The 16,107-nt window shown below is 45.3% G+C and overlaps 1 protein-coding gene across 1 annotated transcript in view; it reads left to right on the plus strand.

The window, feature by feature from the left end:
* SERPINF2 (serpin family F member 2) overlaps nt 1–16,107 on the plus strand; it is a 39,511-nt gene that overhangs the window by 8,216 nt on the left and 15,188 nt on the right. The window contains exons 3-4 of the mRNA XM_068266357.1: nt 534–737; nt 6,750–6,892. Of these exons, the coding sequence (XP_068122458.1) occupies nt 534–737; nt 6,750–6,892 (347 nt within the window). The remainder of the gene's footprint in view (nt 1–533; nt 738–6,749; nt 6,893–16,107) is intronic.

Raw genomic sequence — 16,107 nt, forward strand, 5'->3', positions numbered from 1 at the left:
GCTAAACTCTCTAAATACATACAGGGTACATTGCTCTATGTTTTCCTTCTGTTCTGTGCAAGAGTTCAGCTCCACTTTAAACAACAAAAAACAGTAAGAGACAATTTGAGATAAGATTTTACTGCAGGAAAGTTCAAAGGGTCGTTATTTCTGCTTTGTATTATAGTTTAAAACAATACGTGTGGTTTTAAAATGGCAAGTCTGACAGAATGATGCAATGTTATTAAAAAAGAGCTACATAACTGACAATAAAAATATGAGAGTCTTTTATTTGCTCCTAATGTTCTATTCATTATCCGTACCACACGTACAAGTCATTCTATCATACGTTTTGGGTTTTTTTTTGCTTCAAGTTTGCTTTAATTTCTTTATAAATGTTGGCAATGTTGTGAGGTGGATCTAAAACTAAACCTTCAAGTTTTGTACTGGAGGCCGCAGTATTACAGATAAAGTTATCAATGACTCATGTCTCTTAATGTTCCATCCATTTCCTAGTGTATTTGTAAACTTATTTCAATCACAATCATTTGTAGGTTTCCAAATGAAAAAAGAATTCCTAAAGAAATCTGAAAAACTTTATGGTGCAAAACCTGTGAACCTAAAACCTAGCATGAAGGAGAATGTGGAGTCCATAAACAAGTGGGTCAGTGATGCCACCCAGGGCAAGATCAAGAACTTTCTCTCCACCGTCCCAACAAATGTTGTGCTGATGCTGCTGAATGCCATACATTTCAGAGGTAAGGTTTTCTTATGTTGTTTTGTGTGGTCTCTCTTCAGTAAATGCCTCCTATTATAGAATTAGTGGAACCTATTCAAAGCAGTGGTGTATCTAGAGGGGTACAGGCATGGCTAGTGCCATAGGCCCCAGCCATGCCTGCCCTTATACTGCCAGCCACGTCCGCATCTTTTGCCTCCCTGTCCACGATGCCTCTGGTCCCCCGGTCTGTCACACCTTAGATCAGCGGCAAGAGACCGCCCACCTGGCCCGTCAAGTATGGAAGTGACGTCCTTGGTCACTTCTTGCATTTGAAGTGCACCAGGTGGGAAGTGTTCACTCTCTCTGTCTCTCCTCTTGCTGCTGATCTAAGGTCTGACATCCAGAAACTGAGTGCTGGGGGGATGCGGTAGTGGTGAGCACTTTATCCCCCTTCCTTTTGCAAGTTCTGGCATGCTAGCTTTTCAGTCAGAGCGATGCCCGCGCGACCTCCAAGTGCATTGTTCTCCTCACTCTGCCTGCCGGAAGCCACCAGTAATGTATCTAGAGGGATGCAGGCATAGCTTGCGTGTGTGTGTGGGGGGGGGAGGGGGAGGGAATAGGGCTGTGTAGGAGGAGCTTACAATCTAACTCCTTTCGCACTTGGCTACATAATTATTTTGGCCTGTGAGGAACTTGGCTACTTAGTTATTTGATCTGGGGGTGTGGGACTACTTAATATTTAATTGGGGGGCAGTGACTGCTTGATTGATTATCTGGAGGCATGTGACAACTTGGTCGGGAGGGGGGGCGCAATCTCAGTGTTTGCCATGGGTGCTATATATTGCCTAGATACGGCTCTGAATTAAAGCTAGATTTCAGTGATGTTCTGCTTCAGGTTGCTGTTATATAAACAAAGCAATAAGGTATTCCACACGACATATTACATTTATAACTAAAGACAACGGTTTTTTTTGTTTTGGGTAATGGTGTGTTGGTTGTTGACACCAATACCTAAACACTTTATGATTTTTGGCAGAAATGGTAACATTGAAAATGAACCCCTATGGAAATGTAATCGATAGCCTGACCTGTACTCAGGCAAGCTTGTAAACCTAATTTAAAATTAACCTTAAACATTTCACTAGTCCTGAAACCTTTCCCCTCCAAAACTGAATTGTAACCATAACCCTATCTTTGAAGAAATCTCAAATTGACTTTGAACCTTGTCCCAACACGACTTTAACTCTTAAAAACAGGGGCGGCCCAACCATGAGGTAGACTGAATAATGTGATTCAGGGCATCAGACTGTAGGGGGCAGCATCAGCTCTACACTCAGCTTGATCTCTCCCACTGCTCTGCTCCTTCTGCCTGACTCATGGAGCACAGAGCTTGCCTGTTGTGAGTCTGTGGCCCATATGCAATTCACTTTTTCACCTGAGTTTTCTCCTAGGTGATATTTTCACAATTTGTCATAAAATGCTTTTTAAGCCAGCAGCATGCAAGAAAATACTCAAAATACATTTATTAGTACCTTTTCACCAACTTTTGGGTAGTTTTTCAGTCAGAAAATGCTGTAACGTAAGTTTAAAAAGAAGATGAAAATTATCTCTTAGGAGATAAGTCAGGTGAAAAAGTGAATTGCATATGGGCCTGTGTGTGCTAGCATGCCACTTAATTAAACATGCACTGCTCTTTGCTAGCCCAACCTCCTCACCATGTGCCATTCTGCCCTCTGCCATTCACTTGCCCATCCGCATCCAGCCCGAATTAGGTAAAATGGGTGCATATAGAACACGTCAGTGTTTTCCTGGGGAATGGGGGTGGAGGGAGGGGGTTCACCCATCCTCACACGTTTGCTTCAGTCAGCAAAAAAAGTCTGGAACAGGCCCTGCTTAAAAACACACCGTAACATCAACTCACCCCATTGCTATGAGTGAAAACTCTATATAGAAAAATCTGTTAAGGTGAACATCCAGACTAAAAATCTACTCAGCAGAACTGAAAAGGCTTGGTGTTTCTTTAACAGTTTCACAGCATCAGAACTTTGTTTTTCTTATAGAAGTCTCATTTTTTTTAGCTAAGCTCCGCCCCATCAAAGAAAACTGCCCGGGCCTTTTTCCCCTGATGCTGTGCAAAGCATGATGGGATTTCCTATGTTGTTGTTCACGTTGCCTAGCAACTGGGAGGGGTGATCAGGACACAGGACAGTTGGAACTGTGTCCCATGCTCCCTGTCACCTTCTTTCAACCAAAAAGATGGCTGCCCTTATGAAATCACAAAACTTTGCCTGTTCTTTTAAAACAGTGTGGGTAAGAGATTATATTACCTATCTATTGTAATTAACATAACTAATGTAACTTAATGACAGTATGTTTGTTTAGGATGAAGTTCCTCTTTAAGGTATGTTCAGCTGCGATTTTGTGCATCAGACCCCATGGGCCATATGCAATTCACTTTTTCACCTGAGTTATCTCCTAGGAGATATTTTTTATCTTCTCTTTAAACTAAATTTTCAGCTTTTTAAAATTGAAAAACTACATAAAAGTTGTTGAAAAAGTGCTATCAAATTTATTTTGAAAATTTTTTTTGCTTGCTGGTAGCCTAAAAGGCATTTTATGGCAAGCTGTGAAAATATCTACTTGGAGAAAACTTAGGAGTAAGGGCTGGTGCACACCGAGCGGCTTTTTGGGCGTTTTCAGATCCGCTTGCGGCTGCGGATCTGCTTGGTCAATGTATCTCAATGGGGTGGTGCACACCAGAGCGGCAGGCGTTTTGCAGAAACGAAAAATGCCTGGGTGAGGCATTTTTTGGATTGCGGATGCGTTTCTGCCTCAATGTTAAGTATAGGAAAAACGCAAACCGCTCTGAAAAACGGCACTTCAGAGCGGTTTTGCAGGCGTTTTTGTTACAGAAGCTGTTCAGTAACAGCTTTACTGTAACAATATATGAAATCTACTATACTGAAAACCGCAGCAGCAATCCGCAAAACGCTAGCAAAACGCCTCATAAAAATAAAAAAAAGCGTTTAAAAATCTGCTAGCGTTTTGCGGATCTGCTAGCGGGTTTTGGTGTGCACCAGCCCTAAAAGTGCCATATGCAATTAACTTTATCTCCTGAGTTTTCTCCTAGGTGATATTTTCAAATTTGTCAACAAAATGCCTGTTAAGCCACCAGAAAGCACGAAAATACTCAAAATAATTTTGATAGTACCTTTCCACCTACTTTTCGGTACATTTTCAGTTGAAAAGTGCTGGAAAGTTCTTTTAAATAGAAAATAAAAAAATATCTCCTAGGAGAAAACTTGGGTGAAAAAGTTAATTGCATATGGGCCAAAGTGAATTGCATATGGGCCCATGGCTTTTACTTTTTCTCCTAGGTGATATTTTCACACCTTGGCCCATATGCAATTAATTTTTTCACCTGAGTTATCTCCCATGAAATAATTCTCATTTTCTCTGCAAACTAAATTTTCAGCATTTTTCAATTAAAAATGTACCCAAAAGTTGGTGAAAAAGTACTATCAAATTTATTTTGAGTTACTCACATACAAGCCAAATGTTTGACCCCAAAAAAGTGGCCCAAAAGTGGGGGTCTCGGCTTGTATGCGAGTCATTACTAAGTTGCCTGAGTTACCCGCAACTCCTCCATCACCAGGGAGACTCGCTGCTAACAAGCGGCTTCTTCCCCATTGGTATATGCAGAGTGAGGGTCACCTGCCAGGCTGCGTATTGATGACTCTGTTGGCCAGTTGCAGGCCCCTTGTAATGACACTCTCTAGTGGCGCACTGGACTGTGTCATAACAAGGAGCCTGCGACTGGCCAACAGAGACATCAATACGCAGCCTGGCAAGTGATACGCGCGCACCCTCGCTCTGCATATACTGGCGTGGATGAAGCCACTCGGTAGCGGTGAGTCGCGATGGTGATAGAGGAGTCGCGCTTACCCCCTCCCTCCTTCGAACGCTCGCTCTGCATATACCGGCGGGGAAGAAGCCGCTCGTTAGCGGTGAGTCACGCTCCCCCCTCTCTCCTTTGGCAGCTCACGCTGCCTCCTTACTTCCCGCTTTCACTTGGGCTCTATCCTTATGGACATAGGCCGGACACAGAGGCCACATTAGGTATGGCTGCAGCACATATTCCAATGTAGGAGCCGTGCTTCCCCCCCTCTACTTCAGTAAAGCTGTCTCCAGTACTCACCCTGCCTCCCTACTTCCCTCTTTCACATGTGCTTTATCCTTATAGCTCCTCTTGCTGCACCTTCACCTAAGTCTATCTGAGGTGTATTTTTGCACAGCGCTATTACACATTGTTTCTGACACTTGGCTTCCTTGTTTAACTTCACCACTGGGCTTTTTTCTGGTCTGTCATTGTAACCTTGTTTTCTATCACTGCCTCTTACATGTTTGTTGTTTGAGATTGGCCTCTCATCTTATGCATGTACCTGTATGCTGCTGAAGCACATTGCACTTTATAGGGAAGGTTTACAAATGCATTATTCATATATTAATGAAGTTGTGCTCCTAGGTACAGATTTGAGCTGCTGTTCATTTGTTTATGGTGCATTAGGTGGATTTATTATTGCCATCATAATGCATTCTATTAGTGTTTGACTTTGTTCTATGCCATAAGGCCACTGCATTTTTTACCCTCGACTTATACTCGGGTCAATCATTTTTCCCCAGTTTTGGGGGTAAAAATTGGGGGGCCGGCTTATATGTGGGTCGGCTTATATGCGAGTATATACTGTATTTTCTTGCTTGCTAGTAACCTCAAAAGCATTTTATGACAAGTTGTAAAAATAACACCTTGGAGAAAACTCAGGAGAAAAATGTAATTGCATATGGGCCCTTGACCCATATGAAATTCACTTTTTCTCCTTAGTTTTCCCCAAGTTAATATTTCCACACCTTGTTAATAAAATGCCATTTAAACCCCCAGCAAGCAAGAAAAAAAACCCCAAAGATTTCTGACAGTACCCTTTCTACTATTTTTGGCACTTTTACAATTGTGAAATGTGGAAAAATTATTGGCCCACTTGGCCCATATGCAATTCCCTTTTTCTCCTGAGTTTTCTCCTAGGTGGTATTTTCACAAGTTGTCATAAAATGCATTTGAAGCCACCAGCAAGCAAGAAAATAATAAAAATAAAATTGATAGTACTTTTTCACCACATTTTGGGTACTTTTTAAATTGTAAAATGCTGAAAAGATATGGTAGTTTAAAGAGAAGATGAAAGTTATCTTCTAGGAGATAACTCAGGTGAAAAAAATAATTGCATATGGGCCCTTGTCAATAAAATGCTTTTTCAGCCAAGAGCAATCAAAAATATACTCAGAATAATTTTGACAGTACCTTTTTGCCTATTTTTTGGTACTTTTCAATTACAAAGTGTTGGAAAGTTATTTTAAAAAAAGAAGATGAAAAATTATCTCCTAGGAGAACAAATGAATAAGGGCCTATAGGCCTGATGCCCAACAGGGCTGTAAAGTTGCTGTGCACAGGGAGCACAGGGAAATCTCACTGTTACTAATGCCAGTGGTGCACCGCACCTTAGCCCTATAGCACCGGGGGGCGTTACCGGGTTAATGCGCACGTTGCTATGCTAATATGCAGTGAAATGTCCACTTAGCTTAAAGGGGTTAACGTGTGGTGCATCCCCAGCGTTAGTAATGGTTACATTGCCCTGCATCAACTTTACAGCTGTGTTGTGCATCAGACCCTATTTGTTCCATAATTGGTCCAGTTGTGTTTGCTTTGTTCTCTTATTTTGTTCAATTTCTAATACTTTGGAAATTGTAATCTATTCCAAACGGTACACATAAAAAAAACAAAAACAAGAGCCTGGAGTACTGTGGTGCTATAAAGGGCTTCTGCAATTACACAGGGCACTTTCCAAGGAATACTGAAAACCTACCTAGACTTTAGACAAAATAACTCCACCAGGGGGAATTTTAATTGAAATAATTTGTTTTTTTTAATTCCCTTCTAGATCGGTGCTACACAGCAATCCCATTTACAGTTGGATAAATATCTCCCCTTTTGTGTGTGCAGGTGTCTGGAACACAAAGTTTGACTCTAGCAAGACTTCACCGTACCCCTTTTATATAAACCATGAGGATACTGTGACGGTGGATATGATGCAAGCATATAAGTACCCTCTTAGCTACTTTATGTCAGAGAAATTGGATAGTCAGGTGAGTGAATATGGGACTGCCTTTACAGGAATACATTACATTTTAGAGCAGTGGAGATGGGCATCCTCATTCACTTGTGCTGATCTGCACTCCCCCTGCTGCATGCGAGAACAGGCCCTTAAAGGAGTAATCAATCAAAACAACCCCCCGCCCCCGTTCTACTTACCCTTGCAACTGACATGTCCCACGCTGACCGCTCTGCTCACAGCTGCCTGCCCAGGGTCCCCGCCGGTGTAGAGGCCGACCTCCTGGCTGTAGTACGCCTGCGCGAGTGCCGCTCTGTCTTGTCCACGGTGTACAGTACACCATGGACAACGTAGGCTTGATTGACAGTGGCGCAGGAGCAGTAGAGGCGACCTCGAGATCGGCCTCTGCACTGGCGGGGACCCCAAGCCAATGGCTGAGCACAGAGCTGCGGCGTGGGACATGCCACTGCAAGGGGCTTCAGGAAGCCCCAGGTAAGTAGAACGGGGGGACTTGTTTTGATTGATGACTCCTTTATGCTATGTACACACATTACATTTTTCACAAAATGCCAACATGATCAGAATTGCTCGTTTCACCTGTGGAAAATGCAGATGCATTTTTTAACACTGTGCCAAAAGTGGTGTGAATGGCACTGTATCAGTAAAAAAGCGTTCTCCATTTATCGGTCAGCACCCTTCACACTACGTGCTGAATGGGGCTCCCACTACTCCATACTCCACCACAGTGCTACAAAGCAGCATGACCCCATTTACCAGAGAAGGTAAATATTTACATGCCCACCGTTTGGGAGCTTCTAGCATTGCTACCGTGGAATGGAGGAGGATGGGAAAAGTCTTTTTAGGATCCAGAGGCTTCCCCATCCCAAGGTAAGTATCCCCGGAGGGGAGGGGGGGGGGGGTAAACATGCCTCCTCTCACCTTGTCAAATAATGCAGCCTGGCATGTTTTAAAATTGTACTAGAAACAGTATTTAAAGGGAACTTACGGAAGAACAAGGAAGCTGGCGGATCCTCATGCTGAGATCTATCTGATCTGATCAGAGAGAGATTTGACTTTTGGTCGATCTGTCCATACATCGTTAGGAGTATGGGTACCATTAGGACTTTGTTGCTGAAATGATAGAAGTACATACAGGCTTTAGAAATGTGATGACGATGATTGCTTTGGCTGACAGCATTATGTCTGAACAGACTTTCTCCATTGCCTCTGCTCGCTATTATTTGGGCAACTAGTGGGGAAATTTGGCTGATTGCTTTGAGCCTTCATGCAAGGTGGATTCTCTTTCTTCTCTCCCTTCCCTCTTTATAGAACAATACAGTATAATCCTCCAAAATGGATTGGCGCCTCCTCTTCAATAAAAGACATATTTTCTTTATTGAATTGCGTAGTCGATTAGAGCAATTAGGAGGGTAAATCTATCTTTAAATGCATCACCTTACATAGCAGGAAATCAATGAGCTGATGAAGCAGCAATGGTATGTGGCTGCTTTAGGCATCTGTTCTTATATAAACTGCACAGCACAACCTTGCTGTGACAAACACACATACTTAACCAGCCAAATTATCAGTATCTTGTCCCTGGCAGAGGAGAAGGATCTTGGTCAAGCCATTCCAAAATTACAGCAACATCATAGCTGGGAATAGATAAGTCTGGGCCAGATCTATCAAAGCATTACCAAGCTTTTTTTTTTTATTATTTTAGTTGGGGCTCCCTCACAGCTCTGGCCCCCCTTGCTGTTGCAGTGGGTACTCCCCAGTAGTTAAGGTTTTGATATACCCTTATTTTTCTCCTTATCTATAAACTATATCAGCACTTTCCAAGGAATAAATAACTTCAGTATTACCTTTCCCACCATATAATTAGTACTTTTTTTTTTTTTTTTTTTTTTGCTCACTGGGTACCTAAAAAGTTTAATATAGACAAGGTGAGAAAGGGATACGGAGAAATAATTTATGAGAAAAGTTTTGTGAATCATCTCTTGTGTTTGAATTTCCCCATCAAAGAGGTTCAGTATTAGATAGATTCAAGTGTACAGAAATCTAAAACTTTGAAGAAAATTCACTGCTGTATCCAAACACTCCTAGTTATGGTATAATTGAAACGCGTAAAAAGGTTTTCTTAGAAAAGAAATTACAAAGTTAGGAGATGACATAGAGAGCCAAGAGAATGAACAGAGACCCCCAGCATGTGATGATAGGGTCTGATTATTCCCAAAAGGGCTCAGTATTCAAGTTGAAGTTCTCACAATAAATCAAGTGATGTTTCACAATATAACCTACTCAGGTAATTACACAGCATAACAAAATCATCAATCTTTCCTCAACAGTCTCATACCAATATTTCGCTATCCTGAAAGTCTTCTGGAGGTGAGATGTATTCTGTGACTAGAGATGTAGCGAACGGTTCGCCGGCGACCGGACCAAGCGAACTTTTGCGGAAGTTCGATTCGCCCCATAATGCACTATGAGGGTCAACTTTGACCCTCTGCATCACAGTCAGCAGGCACATTGTAGCCATTCAGGCTACACTAAGCCCTGCAGCCCCCCCCTTATATAAGGCAGGTTTGCCGGCCATTACACTCACTTGTGGGCCTGCTAGAGACAGACTAGGGACAGCTGCTGCAGACTTGTTCTCCTAGGGAAAGATTAGTTAGGCTCTTGGGCTTGGCTTGCTCCTGGCTGATTGTTATTGCTAAAATAGCACCCCTCAACAGCTCTTGTGAGAGATAATGTTTTCCATATGTGTTTTTTTTTGTGTGTGTTGCTCACTGACATTATACAGCCCTATCTGTTGCAGCTGGGCCTTAGTAATTGTTATTACTGTGCCAGCCAGGCCCTGCCTAACTATCTATACTGGGACACCTACCTATGCCTACCTAACTACTGGGGCACCTACTTACCTATACGGGGACACCTACCTACCTACCTGCCTATACTAGGGGACCTACCTATGCCTACCTACCTATACTGGGACTCCTACCTATGCCTACCTACCTATACTGGGTCTCCTACCTATGCCTGGCTAATTACTGGGACACCTACCTATGCCTAACTTCCTATACTGGGACACCTACCTATGCCTACCTACCTATACTGGGACTCCTACCTATGCCTAGCTAACTACTGGGACACCTACCTATGCCTACCTACATACAAGAAGATAATAAGGTCGTTGTTTCATTGTGGACAGACCAAATTTGATCAGCTGGACAGTCACTGTTGTTCTGTCATTGAGCTACCACAGCCCGGCGACCATATGGGCTTAAAAACCGCCACGGCCTACACTCTGGCCATGTTGCGCACAAGTCCAGCACGGCCGTCACTACGCAAACAGCTGTTTGCGGTGCGTTACAAAGTGAGTTTTGTGTGTCAGTGTGAAGCAGTACTCTAATTACACTACCTGATTGATGTATACACATGCAAGATGTTTTAAAGCACTTTAGGCCTGCAATTTAGCATTCAATGTGATTTCTGCCCTTAAAACGCTGCTTTGCGTCACATCCAGATTTTTCCCCGGGACTTTTGGCATCTATACTACTCCGCCATGCCCCCCTCCAGGTGTTAGACCCCTTGAAACATCTTTTCCATCACTTTTGTGGGCAGCATAAATTTTTCTATTTTTCAAAGTTCGCATCCCCATTGAAGTCTATTGCGATTTGCGAACTTTTCCGCGAACCGAACCTTCCGCGAAGGTTCGCGAACGGGGTTAGCGAACCGAAAATCAGAGGTTCGCGACATGACTGTGACATGGTGATCACTGTGCCTGGTACAGAATATTCTCTGAGAACTGGATCCACACAACATGCATCCGATTTGCTGCAATTTTTCGCCCCACCATCCCCTCTCCACATTGAAAAATAATGCAGTGGAGCAGGGGCGTAGCTAGAAATGACTGGGCCCCATAGCAAAAAAAAATGTATGCCCCCCCCCACGACCTTCCAACCCCATGGACCTCGGACCTCCCACCCAAACATTTCTCCAGGACCCTTCCACCCCAACATTCCCACACCCCTCTAAGTACAGTATAAGTAGCCAAGTCTATAGGTGTCCCCAGTTTAGGTAGTAGTCAGGGGCGTAACTAGAAATCACTGGGCCCCCTTGTGGCAACAGCAATTTAAACTAAATACTGTACAAACGTTTTAACTCATACATGAACATTATGGAAAATCCAAGTTGAAAATAAACTGAGAAGATAAACCATTTCATCCATCCTACTCCGAAAAAATAAATTCATTTTTTTACAACCTCCTAGTTTTATTTTCTGTTTTAAAAAGCTAAAAAAGTAGGTTTAATGCTATTGTCTCATATGATGATGATTCAGCTTTTCCCATAGTCTCGCATTTAGCAATCATGTGACCCCCAACAAGACAAATTCAGCAATCATGAGGCCCTATCAAGACAAATTCAGCAAAAATGAGGCCCCCAACATGACAAATTCAGCAATCGTGAGGCCCCCAACAAGACAAATTCAGCAATCATGAGGCCCCCAACAAGACAAATTCAGCAATCATGAGGCCCCCAACAAGACAAATTCAGCAGTCATGAGGCACATAAATAGGCAGAATGCCCCCTTAATATGGTAGACACCTCTCACCTGGCTTCTGAATTCTCCTGTACTAGCTGTTGTGCCTGGCAATACTGTTGTTGGCTGGATTGGGGATGATATTTGGGCTGAAAGGCCTGGACGTGATGCTGTGGCCTGGCTGGTGGTGATGCTGTGGCCGATGCTGTGGCTGGGTCGCCGGTGATGCTGTGGCTGGGTTGGCTGGCGGTGATGCTGAGCTGTGCTTGGCTGGTTTAAGTAAATGCTGGCCTGACTAGTGGTGATGCTGTGGCCTTTTTGACAGTGATACTGGGCTGGTTGGCTGGTGGTGATGCTGGGCTGGCTGGCCTGGATAGTTTTGGTAGTGACAGGTGCCCCGTAGTTAAGGTAGCGCCAGGAGTCTCCAAGTTTAGGTAGTGACAGGAGCCCCCCCCCCCCCAGTTCAGGCAGTGACAGGAGCCCCCCCCCCCCCAGTTCAGGCAGTGACATGAGCCCCCCAGTTTAGGCAGTGACAGGAGCCCCCCAGTTTAGGCAGTGACAGGAGCCCCCCAGTTCAGGCAGTGACAGAAGCCCCCCAGTGTAAGTAGTGACAGGTGACCCCCAGTGTAATTAGTGACAGGTGACCCTCAGTTCAGGTAGTGACAAGGACCCCCCAGTTCAGGTAGTGACAGGAACCTGAAGTGTATGTAGTGGCAGGAGCCCCCAGTTTAGGTAGTGAGTGACAGGGACCCCCAGTTAGGTAGTGATGGACCCCCAGGTTAGGTAGTAAGTGACAGGGACCCCCAGGTTAGGTTGTGAGTGACAGGGACCCCCAGGTTAGGTTGTGAGTGACAGGGACCCCCAGGTTAGGTTGTGAGTGACAGGCTACGCCCCTGCAGTGGAGCATTGTATTTACCTGCCCCAGTGCCGTGTTGGGTCTCCTCTGTTCTCCCTGGCAGATGCTTGCTCTATCCTTGCATACCTACGGATCTTGCATCAGGAGCCAGAGGCATACAAGCTCTCAGGGAGAACAGAGGAGACCTGACGCTACACTGGCGCAGGTAAATATGCTTCTCTCCGCTACTCTGCAAAAGGGATAAAGGAACAGCACCCCCCCCCCTCCCCCCGCAGTTGCCTAGGTCAAAGTGGCTCTTGTTACACCACTGACTAAACCATTTCTGAGAGTGAACAGTAGCTGATAATGGTCTTGCAAAAATGAACCATTGTTGCTCAACAGAGGAATACTGAAGCATCAGTGGTTCAGATCGTTCTTGACTGACAGAACACAGAGAGCATCCTAGGACCTGTCATGTCCAACCCTGCACCTTTGAATGCCACAAGGCTCAATCGTATCCCCTCTGCTATTTTCAAACTACATGCTACCGCTTGGTACAACTATCCAACAACATCCCTGACGTACCACTGCTATGCCGATTACACGCAGCAATACTTGTCCTTCAAACCTGGTGGAAAATACCCTACTCCAAAAATAAAGTCTTGCTTAGGTGTAGTGTTGGGCGAACACCTGGATGTTCAGGTTCGGGAAAGTTCGCCGAACATGACCGCGATGTTCGGCATGTTCGGGCCGAACCCCGAACTCCCCGAACATCCCGCTTTTGGGGGCCCTATGGGGTCGCAGGCATAAGGGGGGAGCATGCCCCGATTGCGGGGGGGTCGGAAATTCCCCCCACCCCCTCCGCTAGCGCTCCCCCCTCTGCCCGCTTCCCCATACAAAAGTTTAAGGAAAGTACCGGTGGTAGTGGATGGCCTGGCAGTGGCACTGTGGAGTGAGGAGGAGGAGTCCGGAGAGTGACGCGTTGAGGGAGGCCGGGCAGCGGGCGGTTCAGCGGTAGTACCCTTGTGGTACTTCCGCCCTTTCTCTGACCTCACGCCTGCTGCCCGTCCTCCCTCAACGCGTCACTCTCCGGACTCCTCCTCCTCACTCCACAGTGCCACTGCCAGGCCATTCACTACCACCGGTACTTTCCTTAAACTTTTGTATGGGGAAGCGGGCAGAGGGGGGAGCGCTAGCGGAGGGGTGGTAGGCCGAACTCGAACATCACCCGAACAGGGTGATGTTCTGCAGAACCCGAACAGTGGCGAACACTGTTCGCCCAACACTACTTAGGTGAGCTACAAGACTGGATGAATGACAACTGGTTAAAACTGAATGCTAACAAACCTGAGGTTCTTGTTGTCCAAGGCAAGTGCTTGGCATCAAAACAGCTCTATTTTAAATCCAAACCAATCAGGATTGGGAATTGAGACATCAGCAATACAATGATTAAGATTTCTTTTGAGAACCACATTTCATTTCAACAACCATGTTTTAGGAGTTTAAACTAGCTTCTGACATTAAATAAAACCAGATATCATAGTAATAATGCTATATCATGACCAAAAACTATATTTAACATTAAAATACAAATATGACAATACATTTAATGAGAAGAATGACCTTGGATTTCCTCGTAATTTTGATGATTAGCCCCCAAAGTTATTGGAACAGCCTTGCATTAATAATGGTGGGTGACACTGGGCCAACTCACAGGGTGACACTGGGCTGACTCATAGGGTGACAGTGGGCCAACTCAGGTTGATACTTGGCTGACTTTAGACCTTTAGTTATAACTAGTACAGTGCTGAAAGGTCTAAAGGTGGCCAGTCAAAATTATTCAGCCTTTGTGGGGCTACAAGAACCAGCAGAGATTGACTTTATTATACAGTTCCTATCATTTGCTATTATATAAGTTGGAAGTACACCAAATAAACCTTGTAGATCCCTGCTGGTTGTTGTAGTCCCATGAAATCTGGATAATTTTGACTGGCCAACTTTAGACCTTTCAGCAGTATACTAGTTCTGGAACATGAGGCCCCCTAGTAGTGCTCGGCCCGCCCTTTCACATCTAACACTTTTAGAGCTATAATTACAAGCAGCAACCGAGGTAGCGTACCGTTGCATCTCGTTGCTGCTAATTCTGCTGGCAGAGCCCGGGACTAGTCTGGTGGAGGCTCTAAACAAGGCTGTGCACTGCAAAGTTCGCGCAGTGCAGTACAGCCTGGGTCGCACTCACAGTCACATGGTGCCGCTGTAGAGAGGCCTAGAGGGGAGGAGATAGAGGGTTTTTCAGAGCTCAGTGAGCTGCACCAACTGGCAACTACATGAAGAGGGAGCAGAGCATAATGGCAGGTTAGCTATCAGAGCCGCACTCAAATAGCTAAAAGCCACATATGGCTCTACAGCCTCAGATTCAGACCCCTGTGCTTTACAAATGTTATTTGTTGTTGTTGCCTAAAGGCCTTCTCAAATATCCCCCTCTGCCTTGCCCTTGCCTGTATTTGACGTGTTCCTGAAATCACTGGACATGTTGCCATTTATCCAACAGAGTGGCATGCCTCAACTAGAGATGGCCCGAACCTCCGATTTTCGGTTTGCGAACTTCTGCAAAAGTTCGGTTCGCGTGAACTTTCGCGAACCGCTATAGACTTCAATGGGGAGGCGAACTTTGAAAACTAGAAACACTTATGCTGGCCAGAAAAGATGTTTCAAGGGGTCTGACACCTGGAGGGGGGCAAGGCAGAGTGGGGTAGACGCCAAAAGTCCCGGGAAAAAATCTGGATTTGACGCAAAGCAGTGTTTTAAGGGCAGAAATCACATTGAATGCTAAATTGCAGGCCTAAAGTGCTTTAAAACATCTTGCGTGTGTATACATCAATCAGGGAGTGTAATTAGAGTACTGCTTCACACTGACACAACAAACTCACTGTGTAACGCAGCGCAAACAGCTGTTTGTGTAGTGATGGTCGTGCCGGACTGGTGCGCACCATGGCGAGAGTGCAGGCCGTGGCGGTTTTCAAGCCCATATGGTCGCCGGGCTGTGGTAGCTCAATGATAAAACAGTGACTGTCCAGCTGATCAAATTTGGTCTGCCCACAATGAAGCAACGACCTTATTATCTTTGGTGTGCCACCCCCCGAGACACTCATATAGCTGGCGGTCATTGCTTCATTGTGATACGCAAGCCCCTTCACTGCGGCAAGGTAATGATCACGAAGAGGAATGGGCACATGTCCATGCCTTTTGTTTTGTTGTTGCAGCTGCAGTGCAACCAGAAAAATTAGGCAGGCATGTACACTCACCAGAAAAATTAGTATAGCGGCCGCTGCTAGCAGCGGCCTTAAGAATTCAGGAATCCGCCTGGAGTCCTGGACCCTGTTGGTGATGGCGGAGAAGGCAAGCGGCCTGCAGGCAGGGATGCTGTGTGGGGAGCGACTTAGTCTTGGGGCAGGCAGCCAGTCACACGGCGTGCAGGCAGAGATGCTGTGTGTGGGGACTGACTTAGTCTTCGGGCGGGCAGTAGCCCTCCGGGATCCATGCCTCATTCATTTTGATAAAGGTCAGGTACTGAACACTTTTGCAACTTAGGCGACTTCTCTTCTCAGTGACTATGCCTCCAGCTGCGCTGAAGGTCCTTTCTAAAAGGACGCTTGAGGCAGGGCAAGACAGAAGTTGGATGGGAAATTGGGACAGCTCTGGCCACAGGTCAAGCCTGTGCACCCAGTAGTCCAAGGGTTCATCGCTGCTCACAGTATCTACATCCACACTTAAGGCCAGGTAGTCGGCTACCTGCCAGTCCAGGCATTGGTGGAGGGTGGATCCGGAAGCGCTAAGGCAAGGCGTTGAACTAAAGAATGTCCACATGTCC

This window comes from Hyperolius riggenbachi, chromosome 2, assembly GCF_040937935.1.
Source record: "Hyperolius riggenbachi isolate aHypRig1 chromosome 2, aHypRig1.pri, whole genome shotgun sequence".
Classification (NCBI taxonomy): domain Eukaryota; kingdom Metazoa; phylum Chordata; class Amphibia; order Anura; family Hyperoliidae; genus Hyperolius; species Hyperolius riggenbachi.